The sequence below is a fragment of the Chiloscyllium plagiosum genome, chromosome 10 (genome assembly GCF_004010195.1).
Source record: "Chiloscyllium plagiosum isolate BGI_BamShark_2017 chromosome 10, ASM401019v2, whole genome shotgun sequence".
Taxonomy (NCBI): Eukaryota; Metazoa; Chordata; class Chondrichthyes; order Orectolobiformes; family Hemiscylliidae; genus Chiloscyllium; species Chiloscyllium plagiosum.
The window spans coordinates 37,375,308-37,402,041 of record NC_057719.1 but is presented as its reverse complement, the minus strand read 5'-3'; the positions used below and the strand labels follow the sequence as shown (position 1 = coordinate 37,402,041).

Genomic DNA, 26,734 nt, shown 5'->3' with positions numbered 1-26,734 from the left:
ATCCTCAGTTTTGCAAATTAGTTGAGATTCTGTAGTTCTGATTACTTTCAACCGTGATTGAATTCCAGCATTCAGGGTGAGAGAGAGTCCTTTTCTCAGGCTGCTAGCTGCTTGACTTCTAACACTCAGAGACAGGAAAGATCTTTACCTGCATCATGGCTAACTAGGAGGTAGTTATCGTCTGTGACTTTCACAGCACACTAATGCCTGAAGAAAGCTGACACACATGAGAACTTTCAATCCCACTAATACACTCTAATAGAATTGAAATATGCATTTTGACCCCTGCTCGTGTTATTTTCACTTTGAAGATAATGGGTCTTTAGTTTGAGGCATCATTCAAGGCAGGTGGCTTACTATTGAACAGGGGTCATCTTCCCCTCAATGTCTTCATAAAGACCACAGCAGTCTGATTTGATTTATGTCTTCCACCTTTTTTGAAGCGTTCTTGTTTAAAGTTGTTTTTATAACTGTAGGTGTGAAGTTTTGTGGGTCTCTCCCTCTCTCTCTCTCCAGAGAACCACTTGATTTATATCCGCAGCTAGTCTTTTGGTTGTATCAGCCCCTTTTTCTCAAAAAACATATTTTGGAACTACAATTTTAAAATGTCCATGATACTTTGGGATGTTGTCATAAAGTCATACGCATAAAAGACTAACATACACTTATACAACGGCTTTCACATCCACAGGACAGTCAAAGAGCATTAAAGCACATTAATTCTCAATATTATGTTTTTGGTTTTGTATGGATTTTGATGTTAGATTGTGCATGAAATTAAATACATTGTTTGTATCATTATGTTTGAATGAATCTTGATGGAGATTTCTTTGGCGAGATGATTTTAAGGTACGTGAGCAAAGGTTTGGCCAAAAAAAAAAGATTTTAAGGTAGAAGAGAGTGGAAAAGAGCCAGAGGAGATTTTAGGAAGAATTCCAAAACAAATTGACTAGAGCCAAAAAACTGTAGATGCTGGAATCCAAGGTTGATGAGTAGAAGGCTGGAAGAACACAGCAAGCCAGGCAGCATCAGGAGGTCAAGAAGTCAACATTTTGGGTGTAACCCTTTTCCAGAACAAATTGACTAAGCAATAAGGTGATGGTTTCAGTTTTTCCAGTATATTTAACTGATCCAAGAGTGGGTGTCAGATAAGCAGATGACTACATAAAGGCAGGGAATGTGCTAGAAAGGAAGTGGAAATGTTGAGCTAGGTACCACAATGTACTTTGTGAATGACACTGCCAAGAACAACACATGTGAGGACTGGGAATAATAGCAAGTTGTTCAAATTAATATTTTGTGAATAATCTTGGGGAATATATCAGATGTGTTCATGCATCCAGTTTTCTTGTTACTTATTTTTCAAGACCACTGCGATTGGGAGAGGAAAGAACCTTTCAGGTGAGGAAATCCTCTTGTAAGAAGTCATTAACTGGAATACAACAAATAAAGCTAAGGGCCAGAGTCACAAAAGATTAATTTCTTGGGCAAATTCTCCTCTGAAGGTTACTGGGTAGTGGCTCTAAAATAGTCAGTTAGAGCTTTGTTGTTCTACTTCTGTTCTGCAAAAACCACTTAGCCACCAGGTCTGACCACTGGCAAACTCACTGCAGCTAGGATAATGACAACAACTTGTGTTTGTGTCGTACCTTTTACACAGTAAAACAGCACAAGGCACCTCACAACAACATTCTAACAAACATCAACAGTGATGTACATTAAAGAGCTATTAGAGCAGATGACTAAAAGCTAGATCGAAAAGGTCAGTCTTATGAAGCTTATTAAAGAAGGAAAGGGAGTTAGAGAATTAAATATCGGTAGAGAAAGAAAGTTTCAGAACTTCAGGCTCAGGCAGCTGAAGGTCTGACTGTGATGTGTGGAGCAATTAAATTGTCGTTACTCAGAATACCAGAACTAAAGGAGTGCAGATATCTGCGTGGTACATGGGACGGGAGCAGATGGAGAGTGTCAAAGCCAATTTGGAATTTGACAAAAGGGATAGGAACATTAAAATTGAGCTGTTGCCTTACCAGGAACATATAGTTGGTCTTGGTCTGAGTAAAGACACTGGCAGTAGAATTTTAGATGAGCTTGAGGCAACAAATAGAGGTGATTGTGTGAAAATTTGTCAGAAATTTGTTTCAGGGCAGAATATAACATCAAGGTCACAATCAGGTTGGTTCAATCTTAGGTCAGCCATGAGGGAGAAGGATGGAATCAGCAACTAGGAGATGGTGGAATCCAGAAAGCCTTTGGTGTTCTCAATATTTAATTGGAGAATGTTTCATGTTACCGTACTGGATGTCAGACAAGCAAAAAAAGCTGACAATTTAAGAGTCAGTTAGATGCTCAGAGAGGTAGTAATGAAGTAGAACTCGGTGTGACCAGCATGCATGTGACATCTGATGCTGTATTTGTAGATAACATTTCTGAGGGGCTGTATATAGATCAGAAATAGAAGGGGACCAACAAACCATCCTTAGGGAGGACTCCAGAGGTAACAGCATGGGAACAGGAGGGGAAACCAACCTTTGGCTCGGATTGCAATAGATAAGTACGGAACTGGTGAAGGCAGGGTCACCCAGCTGGATGGAGAGACATTGGAGGAGGATGGCTTAGCCCACAATGTCCAAGAGTAAAACAGAAAGGGAATAGGACCACTCGATTTAGGGTATTCTGCTTCAAAGCAACTGTGGCCAATTAGGAAGAATCATCAACTCTATTGACAGGTCAACTCTTCTACTTTACAAAGGGTTTTTTTGGAATCCTCGAGGCACATTTTCTCATTACTTCGATTGCCTAAGGTGATGGCTGCAGTGGAGAAGGTTGCTTCCAGGCCATCTTCAATGTTTGTTATGGCCATTTAAGAAACTGTACCAGAAGTTACCGGTCACAACTTCGCCGCCTGATTGATTGTTCTTTCCTTTCACTCTTGGCATGGTGATGTGGCAGACCTCCCACTCTGGGCTTCTCTGTTCAGTTCAGAGCTTGGGTCAGATACTGAACTGCTGACTGTTCCCTTTTTGGGAAATTGTGTGTGACCTCAATGCCTCCATACCTTTCAGAGTGTGTTTTATTTGATACTTTTAGGTAAATTCCATTTAATAGCTGCTGTAGTGCAGCTGTAAGGCACACAAGCCTTGTCCCTCTACCCTGTCCCCAGAGCAAGTCCAATGGTCAGGTTCAATTACTTTTGGAACTGGAGCCAAAAGGATCGGAGAGGCAGAACATTTTCAGTCTATTCACTTCAAAATGGGTCCCTGGAGACTTGTCAGGAATAATATTCCAATTCCTTACCATTTGCAAACACCCTTTTAGAAATTAAATATTTGATTTTGAAAATTATTAATGATGGAATCACAATATTTATGATTTCTAACAATGTCTCCATTGTGGTTTAGAGCCCAGTTGCCAACTGGTTTGTTCTGAACCTGTCCTATTATGTCTGCATTGTAACAGTATGTTCACTACAGGGGAATTCTGGCAAGCAGCCATCACTGATCAACGCGGCTGATTTCTTTGCTCTGAATTAACTCACAAGCAAAGATTTTCAAAAGGCACACACTGATCTTGTGCTGTGGAGAAAAATCATCCCTTTGTAAATGGCACACCCTTAACAAGCCACAATGTCACTATTTTAATTAATGTGCTTGAGAGGACTAAGAGCCAGAGGATATTGAAGGCTAGTTTGCAACCATGTCTTAGATGTAATGTAAAGGAGCAAAAATAGAAAGGCAGTAATATGAAAGGCTGTTGTAAAAAGTCGTTGTAATGTTTCAGAGGGGATGATGCTTAAACCTGACCTTGGCATGGTTTAAAATTACTACTGGTAGATTTTAGCTGAAATAGGAATTTTGACTGCTCCTTTGGATTGATATTGAGGTCAGAGTGGGTGGAATGGAAATTTGCACGTTTTAAAAACAAATTAATGAGATATGTCAGGCAAGGTGAAAAATCTCTGGTACAAACTTCAGAAAAGATCAGAGGATTTCTTGACCAATAGTAACTAGGCTGCTGGGTGGCAGGGGGTGTTAGGAGTGATGAACAAAAATTATCAGAGGCAACCCAGGGAGTAAGCATAAGCCTTCAAATAAGTGATATTTTAAATATTATTTGTTGATGGGACATGGACATCTACGTTCGGGACACCACCCATGCCCTCCACCTACTCCATGATTTTCGCTTCCCCGGTCCCCAACGCCTTATTTTCACCATGGACATCCAGTCCCTGTACACCTCCATCCCCCATCACGAAGGACTCAAAGCCCTCCGCTTCTTCCTTTCCCGCCGTACCGACCAGTACCCTTCCACAGACACCCTCCTTCGACTGACTGAACTGGTCCTCACCCTGAACAACTTCTCCTTCCAATCCTCCCACTTCCTCCAAACAAAAGGAGTAGCCATGGGCACCCGCATAGGCCCCAGCTATGCCTGCCTCTTCGTAGGATAAGTGGAACAGTCCATCTTCCGCAGCTACACTGGCACCACCCCCCACCTTTTCCTCCGCTACATCGATGACTGTACCGGCGCCGCCTCGTGCTCCCACGAGGAGGTTGAACAGTTCATCCACTTCACCAACACCTTCCACCCCGACCTCAAATTCACCTGGACAGTCTCACATTCCTCCCTCCCCTTCCTCGACCTCTCTATTTCCCTCCCTACCTTTTATCTTAGCCTGCTGGACAAACTTTCCCCATTCCTGAAGAAGGGCTTATGCCGAAACGTCAATTCTCCTGTTCCCTGGATGCTGCCTGACCTGCTGCGCTTTTCCAGCAACACATTTCCAGCTCTGATCTCCAGCATCTGCAGACCTCACTTTCTCCGCATGGACATCTCTAATTAGGTCAGCATTTATCAAATTGTTAAGAGTCAGCCAAATTGCTATAGGTCTGGAATCACATGTAGACCAGACTGGGTAAGAAAGTCAGATTGCCTTTCTGAAAGGATGTGAATGAACCAACTGGGCTTTATGACAATCTGCAGTGGTTGCCATTTTATTCAAGCTCAATTCAAATTTTACCACCTACCATGTTGGGATTTGAAACCATGTCCCTTGAACAGTGGTTCGGGCTTCTGGATTAGCGTCCAGTGACACAACCTCTTCACGGCTATGTACTGTTTGCAGCACAAAAAGAAACCATTTGGTGCAGCGTTCCCACCTTCTGCGTCAAACTTCTCTATTCCTTTATCTACACCCCAGCTCATGTTTATACCTGCTTTCCCTATCATGTACCCATGTTATTTGTTTCCATTACTACTTGTGGTAATGAGTTCTACATTTACATCACTCAGGGTAGAAATTGATCCTGAATTCCCTGTTGCATTTATTAGTGACTATTTTATGTTTACAACCCATTATTCTTGTTTCACCAGCGAGTGGAAACGTTTTTGCAGAGTCTGCCCTATCAAAACTTTTCATAACCTTAAAGGCCTCCATAAAGTTACTCTTCAGTCTTATCAGTTCGAAAGAAAAGACCCCAGCCCGCTCAAATCATTTCTGATGGGTATAATCACTCAATTCTGATAACATTCAAGTAAAACCTTTTTGATAGCATCAGCACACCCTTCTCTAATTGTACGCATAATAGAGGGACCCAATCTGAAAGGGGTGGAGAAAGGAGGCTTTTTGTGACATTCTATTATGCAATCTTCAGAAAATACCTGCAAGGAAATCCAACCGTGATACAGATGATGGTGATTGTCATTGAATGTGCTGATCCCATTCTGTATAATAGAAGCGTATGTCCTCTAGCAAGTTATACATCGGATTCCTCAATAACCCCAAAATTTCCTTAAGGCCATTCCTTGGAGCTGTATCAGAGCTTGCACGTGTCATTGGTGGTCTATTGGTAGGCTCCGCCCATCACTGCATATCTATTGTTCGTCACAAACCCTTTCTTTTACACTACCACTGAATATGCTACATGCTATATTTTGATTGGCTTGCATCTGAAGCACTGTCCTAAATAAAGTTATTTAGATATTCACAGATATTGCCAATACCCTGGGATCTGCTTTCCTAGCTTTCAGTGAAGAAATATGGCCAAATGCACCATCTGTCTGCCAGAGCAAGGTATATTTACCTATGTCTGCTGCTGGGTTTACCCTTGTTTATCTGTAGCTGCTTTACTTATTGATCCTAACCAACTACCCAGCTGCAAGATTCCCTTTGCAGCTAGGGAAAATAATTCTTTTACAAACAATTGGCAAAAAGGCTCTTGAAAACCTAAGTGCCAGGAGAAATACTGGTTAAAACTAGTGTCATTTTCGCACCCTTTTATTTAGTTAACACTGCCTTGTAACCCAGATATCCATTTCATTCAGGTGTAATTCTCAAATGGAATGGCAGATAATGACATGTACTGTGGACAGCTCCCAAGTAAATACTTAAACAAAGTGCTTTTCATTTTTGAAGGAGATTTTTCCTACATCCCTAGTCCCCCATCCCCTGGAAGTGACATCACTAGGATTGAATTTCTGTCCATTTTCTGCTTTTCAGTGCAATGCCACTGTAATGGATGCCTGGGAATGGAGAGACTTTGATCTTTAAAGTGAGGTCATGAAATAAAAAGTATATTAAGATCGATTTAATTGTATTTACTGTCTTATATACAATTCCTCTCTGTACTATTTTAGCAGAGAGAAACAAACAAGTTAATTCGTTAAGGTGAGAGAGAAGAATTTGTTGTGTTCAACCACGAATAATTCTACTAGTAATTTTCCTAACTTAAAAATGAATGATCTAAGCTCTATGCACATCATAAATGGGATGCATGTGATGACATCTTAGGCATTATGCTTCAATATTTCACTCTTTGTAGGCACCAACCAATCTGGAGGAAAACATAGAAATGTGATAAAGAGATAATCATTTTCTGCTGGTTTTCTCACTTTTGGGAGAATCTAAACAAACAAAGGCAAATATTACTCTAAAGCAAAGCAATTGCTTTCTAATCTGACACTACATCTTTTGAGTTATACCCCTGGGTATATTTGTTTGCATATTTGTGGCTTCAAAGGAATGAACAGAGTTATACATAATTCCACTTTAGAAGTAGGATTTTGCATTGTGGAGTGTGTGGCATAATTTACCTCATCTATCTAACATGCAGAATAGTATTCATGGTCCTATCTGACTGATCATGCATAATGTCAAAACAGTCTCCTTAAGAAATTATTAAGTTGCATGCATACATACACACAGACCTTATTACGTTTGCTCCCTCATTTAACAATAGGATTATTGTACCTAAGTAGATTGCAGATAATATTACAAATCATTATGCTTTTGATAATTAAGAACATTTTTCAAAAATGTTTACAAATAGAGCAAAGAAAGCACAAAGACAGCAAATATTGAAAAAAAAGGTATTGTTGCAGTGGTCTACGTATCAGCCTGTTTCACAAAGGTTTGATTGATACAATTTGGGAAGCTCAGGTTTAGCACTTTATTTTTTTTTAAATCTAAGTTGATGACTTAGTTCTGGTTATTTCGCACACTCCTCGGATCTGTTCCTGATGAAGGACTTTTGCTCGAAACATCGATTTTCCTGCTCCTTGGATGCTGCCTGACCTGCTGTGTCTTTCCAGCACCACTCTGATCTAAACTCTGGTTTCCAGCATCTGCAGTCCTCATTTTTGCCCTGTTTCACACACTATCCAGCAACATCAGTGTAAACCCTTGTGGCGTCACTCCTGATTTGGAAGTGTTGATCCAAATCTCCATTCAAAATGTTTGGCTCTTCCTGCGTATCTTACCCACCTATATTATTTGAATGTGACCTCAAATCTGAGAAAAGTGAAATTATCATTTTTACCTTGCCAACCTGAAAGTATTGCTTGCTGTACAATCCCTTATCTCTTTTATTGTCTTGAAATGGTTTAGAATTATAAAGTAATGTTGGGAAGTATAGTTTCAGTTTGCAGTGTCACTTCAGAAGTATAAATGATAGTATCTTGTAACATGTAAGCATTTTTTTAAAGTATTACTTCTGTTATGGTTTTATTGAAAAATTAGCATAATAGAACTGAATATTTTGTTGTATTTTTTCTTCCTTATCTCATGAAAATATATGAACTGAGCTCTGAATTTACAACCAGGGATCATAGATTTCAAAGTTTACCAATGCTTAAAGCTTTCATCTGAAACTCCATTCCTAGCATAGACACCCAACAGTTTGTTTCACTGAAGGTATTGTCTTCACTAAAGCAAAAGAGTGAAGAACTTCAGACAAGCAAATGAACATTTGTGACAATTATCTCACAGAAAAATTTCAAGGCAGTAACTCATTTGGTTTGAAACTATTGATTTTTGTTCCAATGTCGCAAAGAGATGCTCATTCCTTTACAGTATTGATCTCCTATTTGAAAACTGATGAAAAAGTTACAACCCATGTCTGGCTTTACTTCAAAAGTAAGATGAATATTTACTCTACAAAGAATAGTAATATGCTTTTGCTTGCTTTACAGCAAGACCTATAGTGCAAGCCCTGCCATTAAGGCCTACAGTCAACAATGGAACTGTACTACCAAAGAAGGGATGTGGATCTCTGCCATCTCCATCTGGAGTCAGGAAGGATATAACACCAGCAACCAAAAGGTGAGAATGAACTCCAGGCAAAAAAGCAGCAGGTACCATTTTATAATCTTCAGTATATCCCTCGGATGCCCCTGGTGCTAAGCAATTTCTTTATTTCTCAAAGCAACGCATTATACACTGTGAAATAGAAGCATTACACCTGCTTTGTCATTAAATAATATCACAGTTATATTTGATGTATCCTATTAGGGCTGATTACATTTTCTATTATGCCCCATTATATATTAATCTTCCTATCATTCTGCATAATTCCAATTATATATATTTTCAAACCTGTTTTTAAGACAGCCATTGTTTGTTTTCGGATTATTATGGCGATTCTTTCTGGCATGTCCACATTCACTGTGAAGTAGAGAAGACTTGTCTAATTCTTTTGAAGACGTGATTGAGAAAACATTCATTATGGTTATCTCAATGTCCAAACAATACTTAAAATGAAAGTTCATTAATTAGCATGTGGAAATTGGGAATGGAAAAGAAGTTGGCTCAAAGCTATTAAACAATGTTAGGAGTTATGTTGGGTAATATGGCACTGATTGGCATGACCAGGGCTTGGTATAGATGATTTATTTATTAATGATCTGTATTCAGAAAATTAAAGGAAAATGAGTGAAATTGATAGATGACACAAAAAAAGAAGAGTAGTTCTACACTGGGAGTGTGAAAGGTAAAATTCTTTTGCTAATGAGATGCTCATTTGTAGTGTCTTCCTGAAAGCTTGAATTTTCTGTGGACCAAACTGCTTTCTTTAGTTTTCTTTGATGTATCATTTGTCTCAACATATTAGGTAATTGTATTTGCCATGGTTTCAGTACCTCTCAACTCAAAAGCTCTATCACAATCTAGTCCAAACATAGCCTTGGAGCCGAAGGGCCTGTTTCTACACTGTAATGTAATCTAATCAACATATTAGGTAATTGTATTTGCCATGGTTTCAGTACCTCTCAACTCAAAAGCTCTATCACAATCTAGTCCAAACATAGCCTTGGAAAATTGCACATACACACTTCCAATTGCTGATAACTACCAAAATAAGGATTACCGTTCAGTTGCCCACTTGGTAATTAGGGTTCTGCGACCAATTATTATACTGTTATACACTCCACCCCACTCCAGCTAGCTTACATTGGTTAAATCAGCACATGTTGAGCACCAGTGGAGAATGTTTCTAGCTTGTATGGCTCAACTAGTCATTGAGGGGAAAAAAAAACATTGGGCTGTTAAGGAAGCTTTTGCCAAATTTTTATAGTGTCATGACAAATCCAACTGGAACTCCTTGAACCATAAAAGATGCAGTGATTCTGGTGTAATAGAATCTGGAATGATTCTTAAGGTTTATGTTACTTCTGTAAGCGAAACTATTCTGAACAGATGAGTACTAATGAATGCAATTAATTAAGACCCTTTATAAAGATGATGTGTAAGAATAAGACTTGATTCTTACACCTTTAAAACAACTTTTTTTAATAAATGTAGTCAAGGCCACTTTGTCTTTTTTCCTTTCATTCTTCTTTCCTCTCTCTTGGTTACAAATTGAAAGCTGCTTTTCTCAAACTGAGCTTTTGGTAATGAGATCAAACAGTGATCATTAAACAAAGCAAGCCATTTTCTACATCAAAGCATCTTTTTTGTATGAAAGCTGTTTAAAGCAATCAATTGCTTCCCATAGTTTGCATGTGTGCTGAGGTGACTGAGGAAATCTTACATCCCATAGTGCCACTCTACTGCGTTGGTAAATGCATTTTAGATTAATTCTGTATCACAGTCTAATAGCTGTAATTAAAGTTTGCAGCAAACATAATGGCCACTGGTTGAATACTTCTATTGCTCGCATGCTGTGAAGATTGACCGAATGTGAACGAGACTACATGGATTCTGACTACACTCAACAGCTCACCAACTGCGAGTAGCCCTCCAAGTCACACATCATCCTGACTTGAAAATATATTAGCATTCCATCACCACATGATTAAAATACTGGAATTTTGGAAGTACCTTCTCTACACTGACTGTAAGGGTCAAAGAAGGTAGCTCACTACTACCTTTCAAGAGCAATAAATGCTGGCCTTGACAGTGGTTCTCACCTTCTGTGAATGAATAAAAAGTGCAAGTATACCTTTGCTTTTTTTAAAAAAAAAGTAAGCCCATTCACGATACTGTTGTCAATTTTTAAATCATTTATTTGAATCTCTGGCCAATGATGAACTGCTCAATATAACAACATGGCAGTGTGTTATTTAAGCCTTTATTGTGACTGACAGATTGTGTAGCTTCTATTAATGTAGCCCTTGATGTAATATTTTCTATCAGTTATTCTTTGTTCAGGAGCATATTTCATAATTACAAAGTACATGTCTGCTTCACATTGCTTTTCTGCTGAGATACAACATCTTTTAAAAAATTATTTGTTTCATGGCTTAAATATTTATAAATTAACATTAAAAGATTTATAGTTTAACTTTTTTTTATTTCAGCTGTTAGTAATGATTAAATTCTTGGCATCGTTCCCAGGAAGAAACTTCATTTAATTTACAAGGATAAATTTATTCCCAGCAGATTTGGACAGTTGGATAGTATTTTAATGACTTTATGCTTATATATGCTGAATAGCTTTGCTCGAATAATTGAGTTACTTTGAAAAAAGGCTGCACAGACCGAAGGTTGTCAAAATGACCTGGCACACACACACACATACACACGTAACAGCAAACGTAGCAAGGACACGTTATTAACAGCTGCATAAGTAATAATTTAAAGTGCTGCTAAATATGACACAAAGGTCATTTTAAAAATCCGAATAAGCTGCTCAATGGATAAAATTCTTTTTTTCATTAATGTTTAGTGGAACAAGATTAAAGTGAAATGCTGTCCCAGATGGTCAAATTAATATTGTATTGATTAGCTGCAGTAGAACAAAGCTGGGATTATGCAAAGATTGCTTTCATTTTCACCTCCTTAGTGGCTAATGTGTTCTAAATTGCTAGTCAGGATAATGTTTCTCCCAATATAAATGAGTTTTCATTAAGGGAAATCTTCCTTTGACTAATTAGATGGAATTCTTAAATAATGACATTATTGAGCATCATTAATGGGCATGCTTTCAGACATCCATGCCACTATCTCTGAATTTTATTTAAACAGCAAGTTTTTAAAGGTCTTTCTAAATTAAGATATTTGCAAGAAAGAGTGATTGAACTCCTTCAGAGGTGCACGCAACGTGACAAAAACAAAATGCTACTTTTACCCAATTTTGCTCGGTTGCAATATTTGGGTGACAAGGGCATGGCACAATCCGACGATGCCTTGCAATTTATTTCTCCTTGTGGCAAGTTCTTGGTTTTTGGGGAGGGTTTGTGGTTGGAGGAGCAGAGGAAGCGACCCCAGAATCGGTCAAGGACATTTCTGACTGACAAAATGGAAAAACGGTGAGCAAGCCTTTCTAGGGCGTACATACAGGTCAAACTAGTCACCACTGGCTTTTCAGCAACATTGACAGTAGATTTTTGTCCTATATGCATCATTATTCTTTTTAATTTGAAAATGTGGCTTGTGCTGGTCTACACTATTTGTCCAAAACTTCGCATTTAATCATTTGAGCTTTGATTGTTGGGCATGGTCAGAAGAAACACAGGAGGTAATGCTGAATTGTGAAAGGGAAACCGATCCATAGAATAGCATACATTTGAAATTCTAGTCTCCTGGCATTGATGGCGTGGTAATTGAGGTGCTGGGGGTTAAGAGGGAAGGGTGTCAGAAGGGAGATTTCGTTTAATGATGACTCTTAATTTCTGTAGAAAGACATTTTGAGTCATAGAATCATAGAGATGTGGTTGGAACAGCATGGAAACAGACCCTTCGGTCCAACTCATCCATGCCGACCAGATATCCTAACTTAATCTAGTCCCATTTACTAGCACTTAGCCCATGTCCCTCTAAACCCTTCCTATTCATATACACATCCAGATGCCTTTTAAATGTTATAATTGCACCAGCCTCCACCACTTCCTCTGGCAGCTCATTCCATACACGCACACTTCTGCATGAAAAGGTTCCCCTTTTGGTGCCTTTTATATCTTTCCCCTCTCACCCTAAACCTATGCCCTCTAATTCTGGACTCCCCCATCCCAGGGAAAAGACCTTGTCTATTTATCCTATCCATGCCCCTCATGATTTTATAAACCTCAATAAGGTCACCCCTCAGCCTCCAACGCTCCGGGGAAAACAGCCCCAGCCTATTCAACCTCTCTGTGTAGCTCCAATCCTCCAACCCTGGCAACATCCTTGTAAATGTTTTTTGAACTTTTTCAATTTTCACAACATCCTTCCAATAGGAATGAGACCAGAATTGCATGCAATATTCCAAATGTAGCCTAACCATTGTCCTGTACAGCCGCAACATGACCTCCCAACTCCTGTACTCAATACTCTGACCAATAAAGGAAAGCTTACCAAACGCCTTCTTCACTATCCTATCTACCTGCAACTCTACTTTCAAGGAACTATGAATCTGCATTCCAAGATCCAATTGTTCAGCAACACTCCCAGGACCTTACCATTAAGTGTACAAGTCCTGCTAAGATTTGCTTTTCCAAAATGCAGCACCTCACATTAATTTAAATTAAACACCATCTGCCACTCCTCAGCCCGTTGGCCCGTCTGACCAAGATCCCATTGTACTCCAAGGTAACCTTCTCCGCTGTCCAGTACTCCTCCAATTTTGGTGTCATCTGCAAATTTAGTAACTATACCTCATACGCTCGCATCCAGATCATTTATATAAATGATGAAAAGTAGTGACCAGCACCAATCCTTGTGACACTCCATTGGTCACAGGCCTCCAGTCTGAAAAACAACCCTCCACCACCAACCTCTGTCTTCTACCTTTGAGCCAGTTGTGTATCCACATGGCTATTCTCCCTGTGTTCCATGAGATCTAATCTTGCTAACCACTCTCCCATGGGGAACCTTGTCAAACACTTTACTGAAGTCCACTGCTGTGCCCTCATCAATCCTCTTTGTTACTTCTTCAAAAAACTCAATCAAGTTCATGAGACATGATTTCCCACACACAAAGCCATGCTGACTATTCCTAATCAGTCCTTGCTTTTCCAAATACATGTAAATCCTGTCCCTCAGGATTCCCTCCAACTACCGTCGTCAGGCTCACCGGTCTATAGTTCCCTGGCTTTTCCTTGCCACCTTTCTTAATTAGTGGTACCACATTAGCCAACCTAAAGTCTTCCGGCACCTCACCTGTAACTATCAATGATACAAATTTCTCAGCAAGGGACCCGGCAATCACTTCCTAGCTTCCCACAGAGTTCTAAGATACACCTGATCAGGTCCTGGGGATTTATCCACCTTTATGCATTTCAAGACATTATCTTGACTAACAATTTAGAACACGCAAGTCATTAAGTAGGTAAAAATGAAAGCAAGCTTTGTGTAATCCCAGTTTATTCCTCTCTACCACATGTTGCTTGTATAGTTTGGATGCATGTATCCTTGTGTGATAGCTTCACCAGGTTGACACTTCATTTTAGATGTTCCTAGTGCTGATCATGTCATGCACTCCTGCACTCTTCTTTGAACAAGCATTGGTTCTGGTGTTTTGATAAATATGTCTAAATGAGATATTGCTCTTGTTACTTCTATTCTGCTAGAGAAGGCGCAGAGAGCAAAGATATATCACTAGAACAGAAAAAGATTCTCAAATATATAGAAAACAGTAATACTGTAGTATTATTCCTGTACACCATTATGTGAATATATTAGCTGGCGATGAGACCCAAAATTAAGTTATTACCTTCAATTTAATTCATTGTAAAATTACAACATCTTGGTTCAATTGCTATGGGATTCAGATTGCGATTAAACAGTTGATTCCAAAGAACAGCGGATAAGTAATTTATGCTAAACCTTTATAAATCTCTGATTTGGCCTCAGCTGGAGAATTATATCCGATTCTGGCAGCACATTTGAGAAAGGATATCAAAGCTTTGGAGATAGTACAGAGGAGATTTACCAAAATGTTCTCAGAGCTGAGGGCACCCGGAATGAGGGAATTTAGTTAAATGCAAATGTTAGGAAAGCTGTGAACATTCTCCTTGGAGGAGAGAAATATTGATGGTTATGTTAAAGTAGGTTCGCTGTAATAGTTTCAGTTCAGGGAGGGGTGATGATAAGGTAGTACAAACTAAAGGTAATTGGCTAAAATGACCAGAAGGGTAATGAGGAGAGTTTATTTTAAAATGCAACAAATTAAAATTTGTAATGTACTGCTGGGAAGATTATCGGAAGTAGATTTAATGGTATTTGAAAGAGGGAATTGAATACAATTTTGGAAATGAAACATTTGCCAGCCATTGGGCTGTGGTGATAGTTATGGGAATGTGGGGATGGGGTCAGGTTAAGAATAAGAGAGTGACAGCATCTTAATGGTTCTTTTAAAGAATTTCAATGGGCTGAATGTCTGCTGCCTTCTGTACTGTATGCTTCTTCAGAGAAAATCTTATTTCTTTGTTTTTGAATGTCAGCTGTCACCACTTCTGAATACTGACCCCAGTGGTTCCTGAAGAACACATTGCCCCCCCCCCATCCACTTCACAATCTTCCCAGCAGCAAGCAAATAGCAAGCAAGTTGAGCGGAACTGTCCAAGGCTCTCAAAGCTGGACAGTCCCATTTAAACAGAGATAGGCACATCCAATGTAGATGGGAGACCACAAGAGGACATCAAGAATGCAGACCACTCTGAAGACTTCAAAGAAAAATGTTAAAATAAGGGAGGCCACAGCTGCCAGGTCTGCATTGTGAAGGGAGCCTACCAATAGACTAGCATATAGCTGCAGTTCCAATCCCCTAGCATTGATGGCTTGGGGAAAGAAGGAGGTGCAATTTCGCTTAATGAAATCTCCTAATTTATATGGAAAAAATACATTACCTTGACTAGCTATTTGGAACACATAAGCCATTAAGGAGGTAAAAATGAGCTTTGTATAATCCCAGTTTATTTCTCTATACTACATGTTGCTTGCTGTTTAGATGCATGCAGTCCTATGTAGTAGCTTTACCAGGCTGACACTTCATGTTTTAGATTGACCTAATGTTACTATTATCAAGCCCTCCTGAATTCCTCCTTGAGCGAGTATTGGTCCCTGGCTTGCTATTGATGGAAATGCTATTCCATGGGGTTACTGATTGTGGTTGAATACATTTCTGCTACACCCCTCATGGAGCAATTCAAGTCACTGGGGTAAAAGGGAACGCAGTAATAATAGGGGACAATGTAATGAAGGAGAAATTGACTCAGTTCTTTGCAACAAAGAACATGAGTCCAAGAGGCTGTATTGCTTGCCTGCTACTAAGGTTCAGGATAGCTGCTCTGAGTTGGAGAAGAGCCTACAGTGGGAGGGGGAATGTCAAATTGTCATAGTGCACGTAGTTACTAATGACATAGGTTGGATAAGGTAAGAGGTTCTGTAGCATCGGCATGAGGAACTAAGCACCATATCAAGAACCACAACTTCAAAGGTAATACTCTCTTGAATGGGAACAGTGGGTTCTGGTTCATGGGGGTCTGGCACCATTACTGCGGAGAGTTGGATTTGTACCATTTGGATGGTCTACACCTAATGCTCTGGAGATTCTAAACTAAATCATGGGGGCAAAGAATCACATTTAGCAAGATGTAATAAGTCAAAGCATAAAGACAAAATGAAAGAGAAAAATATTTCATCTGGGAAATTGGAAACAGGCTGTGACAGGAAGCAATAGAAAGGACAGACATAAGAATAAGTCACTGAATCACAATTATTCCAGTGCAGAAGGAGGCCATTCAGCCCACTATGCATTCTGTATTACCTAGTGCCAACCTCCTGCCTTTTTCCTGCATCTTTGCACATCATGTTTATTCACAAAATCATCCAATACTTTCTTTAATGCCTCAATTGAACCTGCCTCCATCATATTTCTGGACAGAGTATTTTATACCTTAATAATTCACTGTGCGGAACCTTTTTTTACCCCTAACATCACCCCCTACATTGCTTGTGCATCACTTTAAATGAATACAGCATTCAGAACAAAACTGAGCTGATAGCTCAGATAGAAATCATTAAGTACGATCTGGTAGCCATTGCAGAAATATGGCTGGAAGGATGGCATGGATTGAGACCAGAATTGAAGGGTACAGATAATTAGGAAGGACAGGAAGCTAGGAAAAAGTAGAATGGTGACTCTATTAATTCATGAACATTTGCACAACAGAGAGGGCTGACCTAAGTTCAGTAAACCAGAATGTCAAAGTGGTTTGGGTACTAATGATAAATCATAAGGCTAGAAGTAATTATGGAAGTGGTGTATTGGACCCCTGAACAGTAACCATATGGGAGGATGGAGTGTAAAATAAGAAAGAATGGGACCTTGAGAGAAAAGTAAAGCAAGAATCATGGAGGATCTTAATCTACATACAGACCATAAAAGTCAGACGGGCAAGGGTAGCGGTGATGCGGAGTTCATAGAATGTGATAAATAGCAAGGAGGACTACAGGATGATGCAGATTGGCTAATCAAATGAGCTGAATAGTGGCATGTTTATGGGGGCACAATTTAAACGTAAGGAGCTGGAAGTTTAGCGGGGATTTGATAAAGAAAATGCTTTCACCCCAAGAGTTGGGGCTATCTAGAACCGATTGCCTAAAAAGGTGGTTGAGGTGGGAATCATTGATATTTAAAAGCTATTTCGATGAACACTTGAAATGCCATAGCATACAAGGATATAGTGCAGATGCTGGAAAATAGGATTAGAATAGATGATGTTTGATGATCAATACCAACACAGTGGGCATAACAGCCTGTTTCCATTGCTGTAAAACTCTATGACTGCAATGTTTTCATGGTTTTTGAGAACAGCATGTTCTGGAGCTGACCAGAGAGCAACTAGCTATACCAGATCTGACATCATGCCATACATTACAAACTTTTCTAACTACTGAAGGCATTTTGTAAAGTTGTTGTGAAAAGAAGGCCTGAGAAAAGGAGAGATATAAATATTTTAACTGAGAGGGCAAAAGATTTGTTAAATAGAGTGTAATGTAGAAAAACATGAACTTAACCCATTTCAGCAGGAAGCATTTGATCTGAATGGTGAGAAGTTGCAGAGCTCTGAGATGGAGATGGATCTAGGTGTCTCGGTACAAAGGGTCTTTTTAGATATATTTTCTTAGATATATTGTCCCAGTGGTTAGCACTGCTGCCTCACAGCGCCGGAGACCCAGGTTCAAATCCCGCCTTAGGCGACTGACTGTGTGGAGTTTGCACATTCTCCCCGTATCTGCGTGGGTTTCCTCAGGGTGCTCCGATTTCCTCTCACAGTCCCAAAACGTGCAGGTTAGGTGAATTGGCCATGCTAAATTGCCCGTAGTGTTAGGTAGATGTAGGGGAATGGATCTGGGTGGGTGCGCTTCGGAGGGTCAGTGTGGACTTGTTGGGCCGAGGGGCCTGTTTCCACACTGTAAATAATCTAATCTAATATAGACCTACCAAAGTAAGGATGACAGATTTCCTTCCATAAAAGGACATCAGTGAACCAAATGGGTTTTACACCGACTAGTTTCTCTTTCAGATTTGTAAATAAATATAAGGTTCAGTATCTGTCGTGCTGGGATTCAAACCCATGTCTCAAATACTTTAATTTGGGCTTTTCAGTTAGTAGTTCTGTTGCATTACAATAATACTACTGCTTTTCTAGTCACTGTGCATAATCATATTCATAATAGACATATATATTAAAAGAAGTGAGACATGTATTTTCAATAAAGTATTTAACTCAGTTGGAGTGTTTTAAAATCTACATGGTATTGTAACGTTTCACCAACAATGTTTGTATCTGATTTTATCTAGACTGGTGTACTGAGCTATCACCAATTTACAACAGTTTTGAGTAACATTTATAATTGTTTTCACCTACATGATGTGTGTTTTCATAAGCTTTTCTTCTTTTTTGTCTTTTTATTTTTGTTCATTTTCTTCTCATTCCAAATCGCATCTCATTTCTGGATGTAGAAAGCAAAGGTGTCTGACTAGTATGTCTAAACTGACTAAAACTGCCAAAAGGTGAGGCTACCTTAAACTAAATTGAAATAGAAACTTGAATAGAGCGCTCTGCTGTGATATATACCTTGCTTTCCATACTTACTGACACCTTTGTTTAGATAACTAAACAAATTCAGTAATTATGTTTGGGAAAGAAAGGGGCCTCTATTATAGCTGGAATAATTTAATGAAAAGTTGACTGGAATGAATAAAGGTGTTAAAACGAGCTTTTCAGGACTAATTGGCATTTTAGGAGAAAGTGAGGACTGCAGATGCTGGAGATCAGAGCTGAAAATGTGTTGCTGGAAAAGCGCAGCAGGTCAGGCAGCATCCAAGGAGCAGGAGAATCGATGTTTCGGGCATGAGCCCTTCTTCAGGAATGGCATTTTGTTTGGCATTTTAATTGGCATTTTAGCAAGTTAGCAATGTTAATTGTATGTGTGTTGTTTATGCTGAATAGAACTCATGGGGAAAAAAGGTCACACTAATCAAGCAATTCCCTCAAATAGTATGTTCCTATATCAGAACCATTCTACATTGGAAGAGGGCATTTGTCTTCTTTAACCTGAATCTTATGGTTTATCGATCAGACAGCATCCTACTATGGGTTCTGATGATGAATCCAAAGTATTCCTTTTGTTATCTCAGGGGCAGATGTTTATTCCTCAATAAATTTATCTGCTTAAACTGGATCTCATATATGTGTAATATTTCATTTCTTTAGGTTATTGAATGATGCAGCAGTCAATACTTATTTCCACTCATACACAGGGATTCTGAACATTAGTCATTGTTAGAGGCCATTTGCTACTTTCAAAATTATTCTCACCATTAAGTGAGAAGTAATGTTTCCTTCCTGAGCTATGAAAATCAGCATGAGGCACTTCCCAAAGGTAAAACTAAGTAGGCTGTAGATACAGACGTGAATGCAAGCAATTAGAAAGGTTTCTGTTAAATAGGCAGCTGTTTCTTCTTTACATGAAAAATGGATTGCTTTGTATTTTTTTAATACAAGCACACAATTCAATTGAGGAGAAAGTGAGGTCTGCAGATGCTGGAGATCAAAGTTGAAACTTTATTGCTGGAACAGCACAGCAGGTCAGGCAGCATCCAGGGAACAGGAGATTCGACGTTTCGGGCACAGGCCCTTCTTCAATTGAATCTACTCAGGTCCATTATTCATTTGTTTGGATAATTCCATTCATAGAAGCTGTAGTATTTGCTTCGTGTTAGAAAAATACAACTCTCAGCAATTTAAAGCTAAAGTCCAATTGTTGGAAGTTTTACTAAATGTTATTCTGGGTTTTCAAATTGTTTTTACTAATGTTGTTAATAAGGGGTGGCATGGTGGCTCAGTGGTTAGCACTGCTGCCTCACAGTGCCAGGGACCTGGGTTCGATTCCAGCCTCGGGCGACTGTCTGTGTGGAGTTTCTACCCATGTGTGCGTGGGTTTCCTCCCGGTGCTCTGGTTTCCTCCCACAGTCCAAAGATGTGCAGGTTAGGTGAATTGGTCATGCTAAATTGCCCATAGAGTTAGGTGCATTAGTTAGGGGGAATGGGTCTGGGTGGGTTACTCTTCAGAGGGTTGGTGTGGACTAGTTGGACCGAAGGGCCTGTTTCCACACTGTAGAGAATCTAATCTAAAAAAAACCTCCCTTTGTTTCACTAACCAGCGAATTATTGGCTATAAAGCTTTTTTGAATATCAGGAAATTGAATTTCTCACAGGTTTTTGTGTTTCATCAGCTAATATTGGAGCTGCGAAAAATAAAGTTAACAAATGACTAAATAAACTTCATGATTTCATACTCTGTAGGCACTCTCAGATTCTTAGGTAAATTAGTTGGAAGTAATAATCAGATAATGATGTTTGAACGTTATCTCTGTGGTCAAGAGTAACCCATGCACACAAGGTAGTAATATTCTTTCTCATATATCATCAGAATCTGCAAAGAAAATATTGTTGTCATCCCATTTCTCTAAATAGCTCCAAAAGATTGAAAGAAAATGCTTTGTTGTCTATGTAGTTTTGGTGGTAACTTTTGGAAACCTTAGGATATCTGGGGCAGGATACAAGTGCTGAAAGTGACGAAAATAAAATGTATCTTCAATTGATGTCGTGAACTGTTGTTGACATTTCAAAAAGTGAATTGAGGTGAATATTGCACAATATTGCCATATTGAAAAATGGAAATTCTTTCTTTTCCACAGATCCATGCTGCAGTTTTCTAAACCAGTTTAAATTTGTTTTTCTTATTCACAAATATTTATTTTCCTCTTCCATACAACTTTTCTCTTTCACTACTTATATTCTAATTTTTCTCCAGAAAACCATTTCTGGAATGCCATGTGTTGTTCTGGTGGTCATAATATTTTTAAAAAATGCTTTGGAGAGGGAGCAAAAAGATTATACGGATGATACCAGAACTGTAAGGTATGCCTGTTTCAAAAAGATGACCGGGCTTGTTCGCTTTTCTCTTGTAACTAATAAGTTGTGAGTTGATTTTTATCGAGGAGAGTAGACACAGAGAGAATATTTCCACTTAAGGGGAAGAGAAAAAAGCTAGATGCTGCTGATGTGAACTAGTCACAAAGAAATCAGATGGACAGTTCAGAAAAAAAATTTAAACTAGAGACTGGTGAGAATGTGGAACTCATTATCGCAGGGAGTATTTGATGTATTTGAGAGAAAGCTGTATAAGAATATGGAGGAGAAGAAATAGAGGATGATGCTAATAAATAAGCAAGGATGGGAGGATGCTCAAGTGATGTCTTCATGTCAGAATTTGGGCCAAGTAAACTGTTTTTTTGTGAATCCCTGAAAATTCTGTGTAACTCTAAGTAACTTGCTCAGTTTCTAGGGGGTCAGTTAGTCCATTTGCCTGGACAGCTGGTTTGCAACGCAGAATAACTCCAACGATTGGGTTCAATTGCTGTATTGGCTGAGATTACCTTGAAGGTCCCTCCTTCTCAACCTCACCCCTCTCCTGAAGCACGGTGACCTTCAGATTAAACCACCATCAGTCATCTGTCTCAGAGCAGCCCTGTGGTCCCGGAACGACTATGGCTATTTCACCTTTTACATTATTAGTTTATGGATCCATGAATAAGACAGAGGACAATTTTCCAGTTTTCTTTATTTTCAATACCTTTGTGTTCTTCAGGCCTTTGGAATGTAACTTTTTCACATTTTGTCCTCATCATGAGCATGAAATGTTTCCTGCAGACAGCTGTTGCATGTTTCAGATTCAAATTAAGCACTTTTCCTTTGGACCCAAAACTACATTCCGGACCCAAAGTATTGTTCTTCGTGGACTACCATTTGATTCCAATTTCTAAATCTCTTCCAACATGTTTGAAGGGTCCTTGTGGCACAGTGATAGTGTCCCTTCTCTGGCCTGTGGAGTCTCAGGTTCAAGTTGCAGCTACTCCAGGGGTGGATAATAACATCACTGATTTAAAAAATAATCAATCTTTGATTGAATAGCAATCTCTGATTTAAAAAGAAACATGTTTCAGTGAGACTTCAAGTTTAGTGTGATTCAGAAATGAAATATAACCTGCTTTATTCTTTTTAACTTGTGCCATTTAGAATTGTAGAACCCATATGCTTTAGAAAGCAGGCATTTGGCCCATCAAATCTGCACTGACCCTCTGACAAGCATCCCAGCACCCCCCACCCCCATCCTTGTAACCCAGCATTTCCCATGGCTAATCCTCCTAGCCTGCACATCCTTGGTCATTACAATGCAATTTAGCATGGCCAATCCACCTAACCTGGATGTTTTTGGTTTGTGGGAGACATTCAGAGCACCTGGAGGAAACCCACGCAGCATGGAGAGAGCATGCAAACTCCACGTAGACAGTTGCCCAAATTTGGAATCGAACCCAGGCCCCTGGCACTGTGAGGCAGCAGTGCTAACCACTCAGCCACTGTGCCACCCTTTTAGGCCCTTGATCAAGCGTCCGTACACATTCCACAAAAACCTCAAATTTAAAATTCTCATCCTTTGTTTTCAAAATCCTCCATAGCCTCACAACCTCCACATTTGCAATCTGCTCCAACCCTGCAACCCTCCAAGTAATTGGCTTTCCACCAACACTGGGCTCTGCTGGGGGGCTCTTTACTCCAGCATTGATGGCTGGGCCTTCAACAGCTAATCTCTAAACTCCAGTATTCCTTCCTTGCCTGCACCACCTTTCTACCTTTGCGTATCGTCTTATAGCCTGACCTAGTGAGTGCCTTTGCCTTTGGTTTGGTGTCAGGTTTTCTCCCTGTGAAGAACCTTGGGAAGTTTTGTTTCTACATTAAATATACTATGTAAATTAAGGTTAATATTTTTGAGCACCCTTGTAGAGATATATTTCAATCTGTATTCCGGCTTGAATTTGAACCACAAATAAAAAGAAAATGTTTCAACTATGACATGACTCATAAAACCATATGATCAGAAAAAGTAGATGCAGAAGTAGGCTATTCAGCCCATCAAGTCTGCTCTGCTTTTCAATGACATCACGATTGATCTGATAATCTGGAACTTCCGTTTTCTGCCTTTTTCCCATAATCCTCGATTCCTGTACTGGTTAAAAATCTATCTCAGCCTTGAATATACTTAATGACCCAATGTCTACAGGCAACTGTGATAAAGAATCCCACAGATTCACAACACTATGACAGAAGAAATTTCTCCTCGTCTCCTAATTAAATGAACTACCTCTTATCCTGCATCTGGTCTAAGACTCTCACAAGGGGAAACAAGCTTTCTGCATTCTCATCTATCTTGACAAGCCCATTAATGTATTCCTTTAGTTTCTTTACTTTGTCTGAACAATTTTACATTCAGCAAGGAATTATTTGTGGGTGGTAAAGATTTCTGTAGGAACAGAAATGATTCCACAAATGCATGTGGCAGAGCTAAAATAAAAGATTGTGTCTCAGCACAGATAGTTCTGTGGTGTGTTGAGGGTAAATATTATTTAATTCCCAGTAGACGGCTGGCAACGAAGAATGTCATGTACTTTATCATCCTCCTTTGATAATAATAAGATACAAATGGAAATTCCAGTAAAAACCATTTATTTTCCCAACATCAATACAATCAGTAAATAAGGCAAGATTAGAATCAATTCTAAAAACCCATTTCAGCTGCCAAGATAATTTCAGAGCTGCCATATTCAAAAAAAGGCTAGAATTCCAAGGAAGATGTAGAGAAAATGAACATCCGATGTTCAATCAGTTGGATCATCTATACATATTATTCTGTGCTAGTCGTGTATAACCAGCATTGATTTAATACTGCAAACTTAAGAAGGAATCCTATGATTGAAAAATAGAACAGGATTCCCCCAAAAAATCATAAGTTACAGGAACAGAATCAAACCATTAGGCCCATTGAGTCTGCTTCACCATTGGATCATGGCTGACATGTTTCTTAACCCCATTCTCCTGCCTTCTTTCCGTAACCCTTGATTCCCTTATTAATCAAGGACTTATCCATCTCTGTCTTAAATACACTCAATGACTTGGCCCTCCACAGCCCCTCTGCGGCAATGAGTTCACAGATTCACCACCTTCTGGCTGAAGGAATTCCTCCTCATCTCAATAGGGTAAACCCTTCACTCTGAGGCTGTGCCCTCGCATTCTAGACTCTCCTCCTAGTGGAAGTAGCTTCTGTAAGTCCATTATATCCAGGCTGCTCAATATTCTGCAAGTTTCAATCAGACCCCCACTCATCCTTCGAAAGTCCATCAAGTACAGTCCTCAATCGTTCCTCCTAAGACAAGCCCTTCATTCCCAGGATCATTCTTGTAAACCTCCTCTGGATCTTCTCTCCAACACCAACACATCTTCCTTAGAAATGGGGCCCAAAGCTGCTCACAATATTCCAAATATGGTCTGACCAGAGTCCTATACAGACTCAGCAGTATGTTTCTACTCTTGTATTCTAGCCCTTTTGAAATGAATATTAACATCGGGGCAGATTTTTTTTTTACTTTTCAAATAGACGCTGAATAAGTAGTAAAACAAATTGGAAAATTATCCACTACCTTAGAGAAATGCACAGAATATCCTCAATTCTTAAAGACTGGAGTCATTATGGCACAGAAGGAGACCATTCATTGACTCCATGCTGACTCTCTGTAAAGCAGTCCATTCAGTCACATTCTCCTGTTCTTTCTGTACAACTCTGCCATTTTATTTCTTGCATGCGCCCATCCAATTTTCTTTCATTATCTCGGCTTCCAACACCCTCATTAGTAGGGAGATCATTGCTACTTGCCATGTTAAAAAAGGTTTCTCCTCACATCCCCACTAACTCTCTTCCTCAAAACGTTAAATCTGTGGCCCGTCATCCTTGCACCATCAGCTTTTCTATGTCTACCTTATCTAAACCTGTCATAATCTTATGCACAGCAGGTCAGGCAGCATCCAAGGAGCAGGAGAATCGACGTTTCGGGCATGAGCCCTTCTTCAGGAATCAGGCTCATGCCCGAAACGTCGATTCTCCTGCTCCTTGGATGCTGCCTGACCTGCTGTGCATAAGATTATGACAGGTTTAGATAAGGTAGACATAGAAAAGCTGATGGTGCAAGGATGACGGGCCACAGATTTAACGTTTTGAGGAAGAGAGTTAGTGGGGATGTGAGGAGAAACCTTTTTTAACATGGCAAGTAGCAATGATCTCCCTACTAATGAGGGTGTTGGAAGCCGAGATAATGAAAGAAAATTGGATGGGCGCATGCAAGAAATAAAATGGCAGAGTTGTACAGAAAGAACAGGAGAATGTGACTGAATGGACTGCTTTACAGAGAGTCAGCATGGAGTCAATGAATGGTCTCCTTCTGTGCCATAATGACTCCAGTCTTTAAGAATTGAGGATATTCTGTGCATTTCTCTAAGGTAGTGGATAATTTTCCAATTTGTTTTACTACTTATTCAGCGTCTATTTGAAAAGTAAAAAAAAAATCTGCCCCGATGTTAATATTCATTTCAAAAGGGCTAGAATACAAGAGTAGAAACATACTGCTGAGTCTGTATAGGACTCTGGTCAGACCATATTTGGAATATTGTGAGCAGCTTTGGGCCCCATTTCTAAGGAAGATGTGTTGGTGTTGGAGAGAAGATCCAGAGGAGGTTTACAAGAATGATCCTGGGAATGAAGGGCTTGTCTTAGGAGGAACGATTGAGGACTGTACTTGATGGACTTTCGAAGGATGAGTGGGGGTCTGATTGAAACTTGCAGAATATTGAGCAGCCTGGATATAATGGACTTACAGAAGCTACTTCCACTAGGAGGAGAGTCTAGAATGCGAGGGCACAGCCTCAGAGTGAAGGGTTTACCCTATTGAGATGAGGAGGAATTCCTTCAGCCAGAAGGTGGTGAATCTGTGAACTCATTGCCGCAGAGGGGCTGTGGAGGGCCAAGTCATTGAGTGTATTTAAGACAGAGATGGATAAGTCCTTGATTAATAAGGGAATCAAGGGTTACGGAAAGAAGGCAGGAGAATGGGGTTAAGAAACATGTCAGCCATGATCCAATGGTGAAGCAGACTCAATGGGCCTAATGGTTTGATTCTGTTCCTGTAACTTATGATTTTTTGGGGGAATCCTGTTCTATTTTTCAATCATAGGATTCCTTCTTAAGTTTGCAGTATTAAATCAATGCTGGTTATACACGACTAGCACAGAATAATATGTATAGATGATCCAACTGATTGAACATCGGATGTTCATTTTCTCTACATCTTCCTTGGAATTCTAGCCTTTTTTTGAATATGGCAGCTCTGAAATTATCTTGGCAGCTGAAATGGGTTTTTAGAATTGATTCTAATCTTGCCTTATTTACTGATTGTATTGATGTTGGGAAAATAAATGGTTTTTACTGGAATTTCCATTTGTATCTTATTATTATCAAAGGAGGATGATAAAGTACATGACATTCTTCGTTGCCAGCCGTCTACTGGGAATTAAATAATATTTACCCTCAACACACCACAGAAGTACTCAATGCTACTTTCTCCCCACCCTCACCCTCCTCTCA

General features: G+C 39.5%; 1 protein-coding gene across 11 annotated transcripts in view; it reads left to right on the top strand.

The window, feature by feature from the left end:
- eml1 (EMAP like 1) overlaps positions 1-26,734 on the top strand; it is a 264,830-nt gene that overhangs the window by 168,410 nt on the left and 69,686 nt on the right. For 9 of the 11 annotated variants that reach the window (XM_043697435.1, XM_043697440.1, XM_043697438.1 and 6 more), the window contains 2 exons: positions 8,470-8,599; positions 18,663-18,713. In XM_043697435.1, the coding sequence (XP_043553370.1) occupies positions 8,470-8,599; positions 18,663-18,713 (181 nt within the window). The remainder of the gene's footprint in view (positions 1-8,469; positions 8,600-18,662; positions 18,714-26,734) is intronic. The other 2 variants (XM_043697436.1, XM_043697444.1) reach the window with 1 other exon arrangement.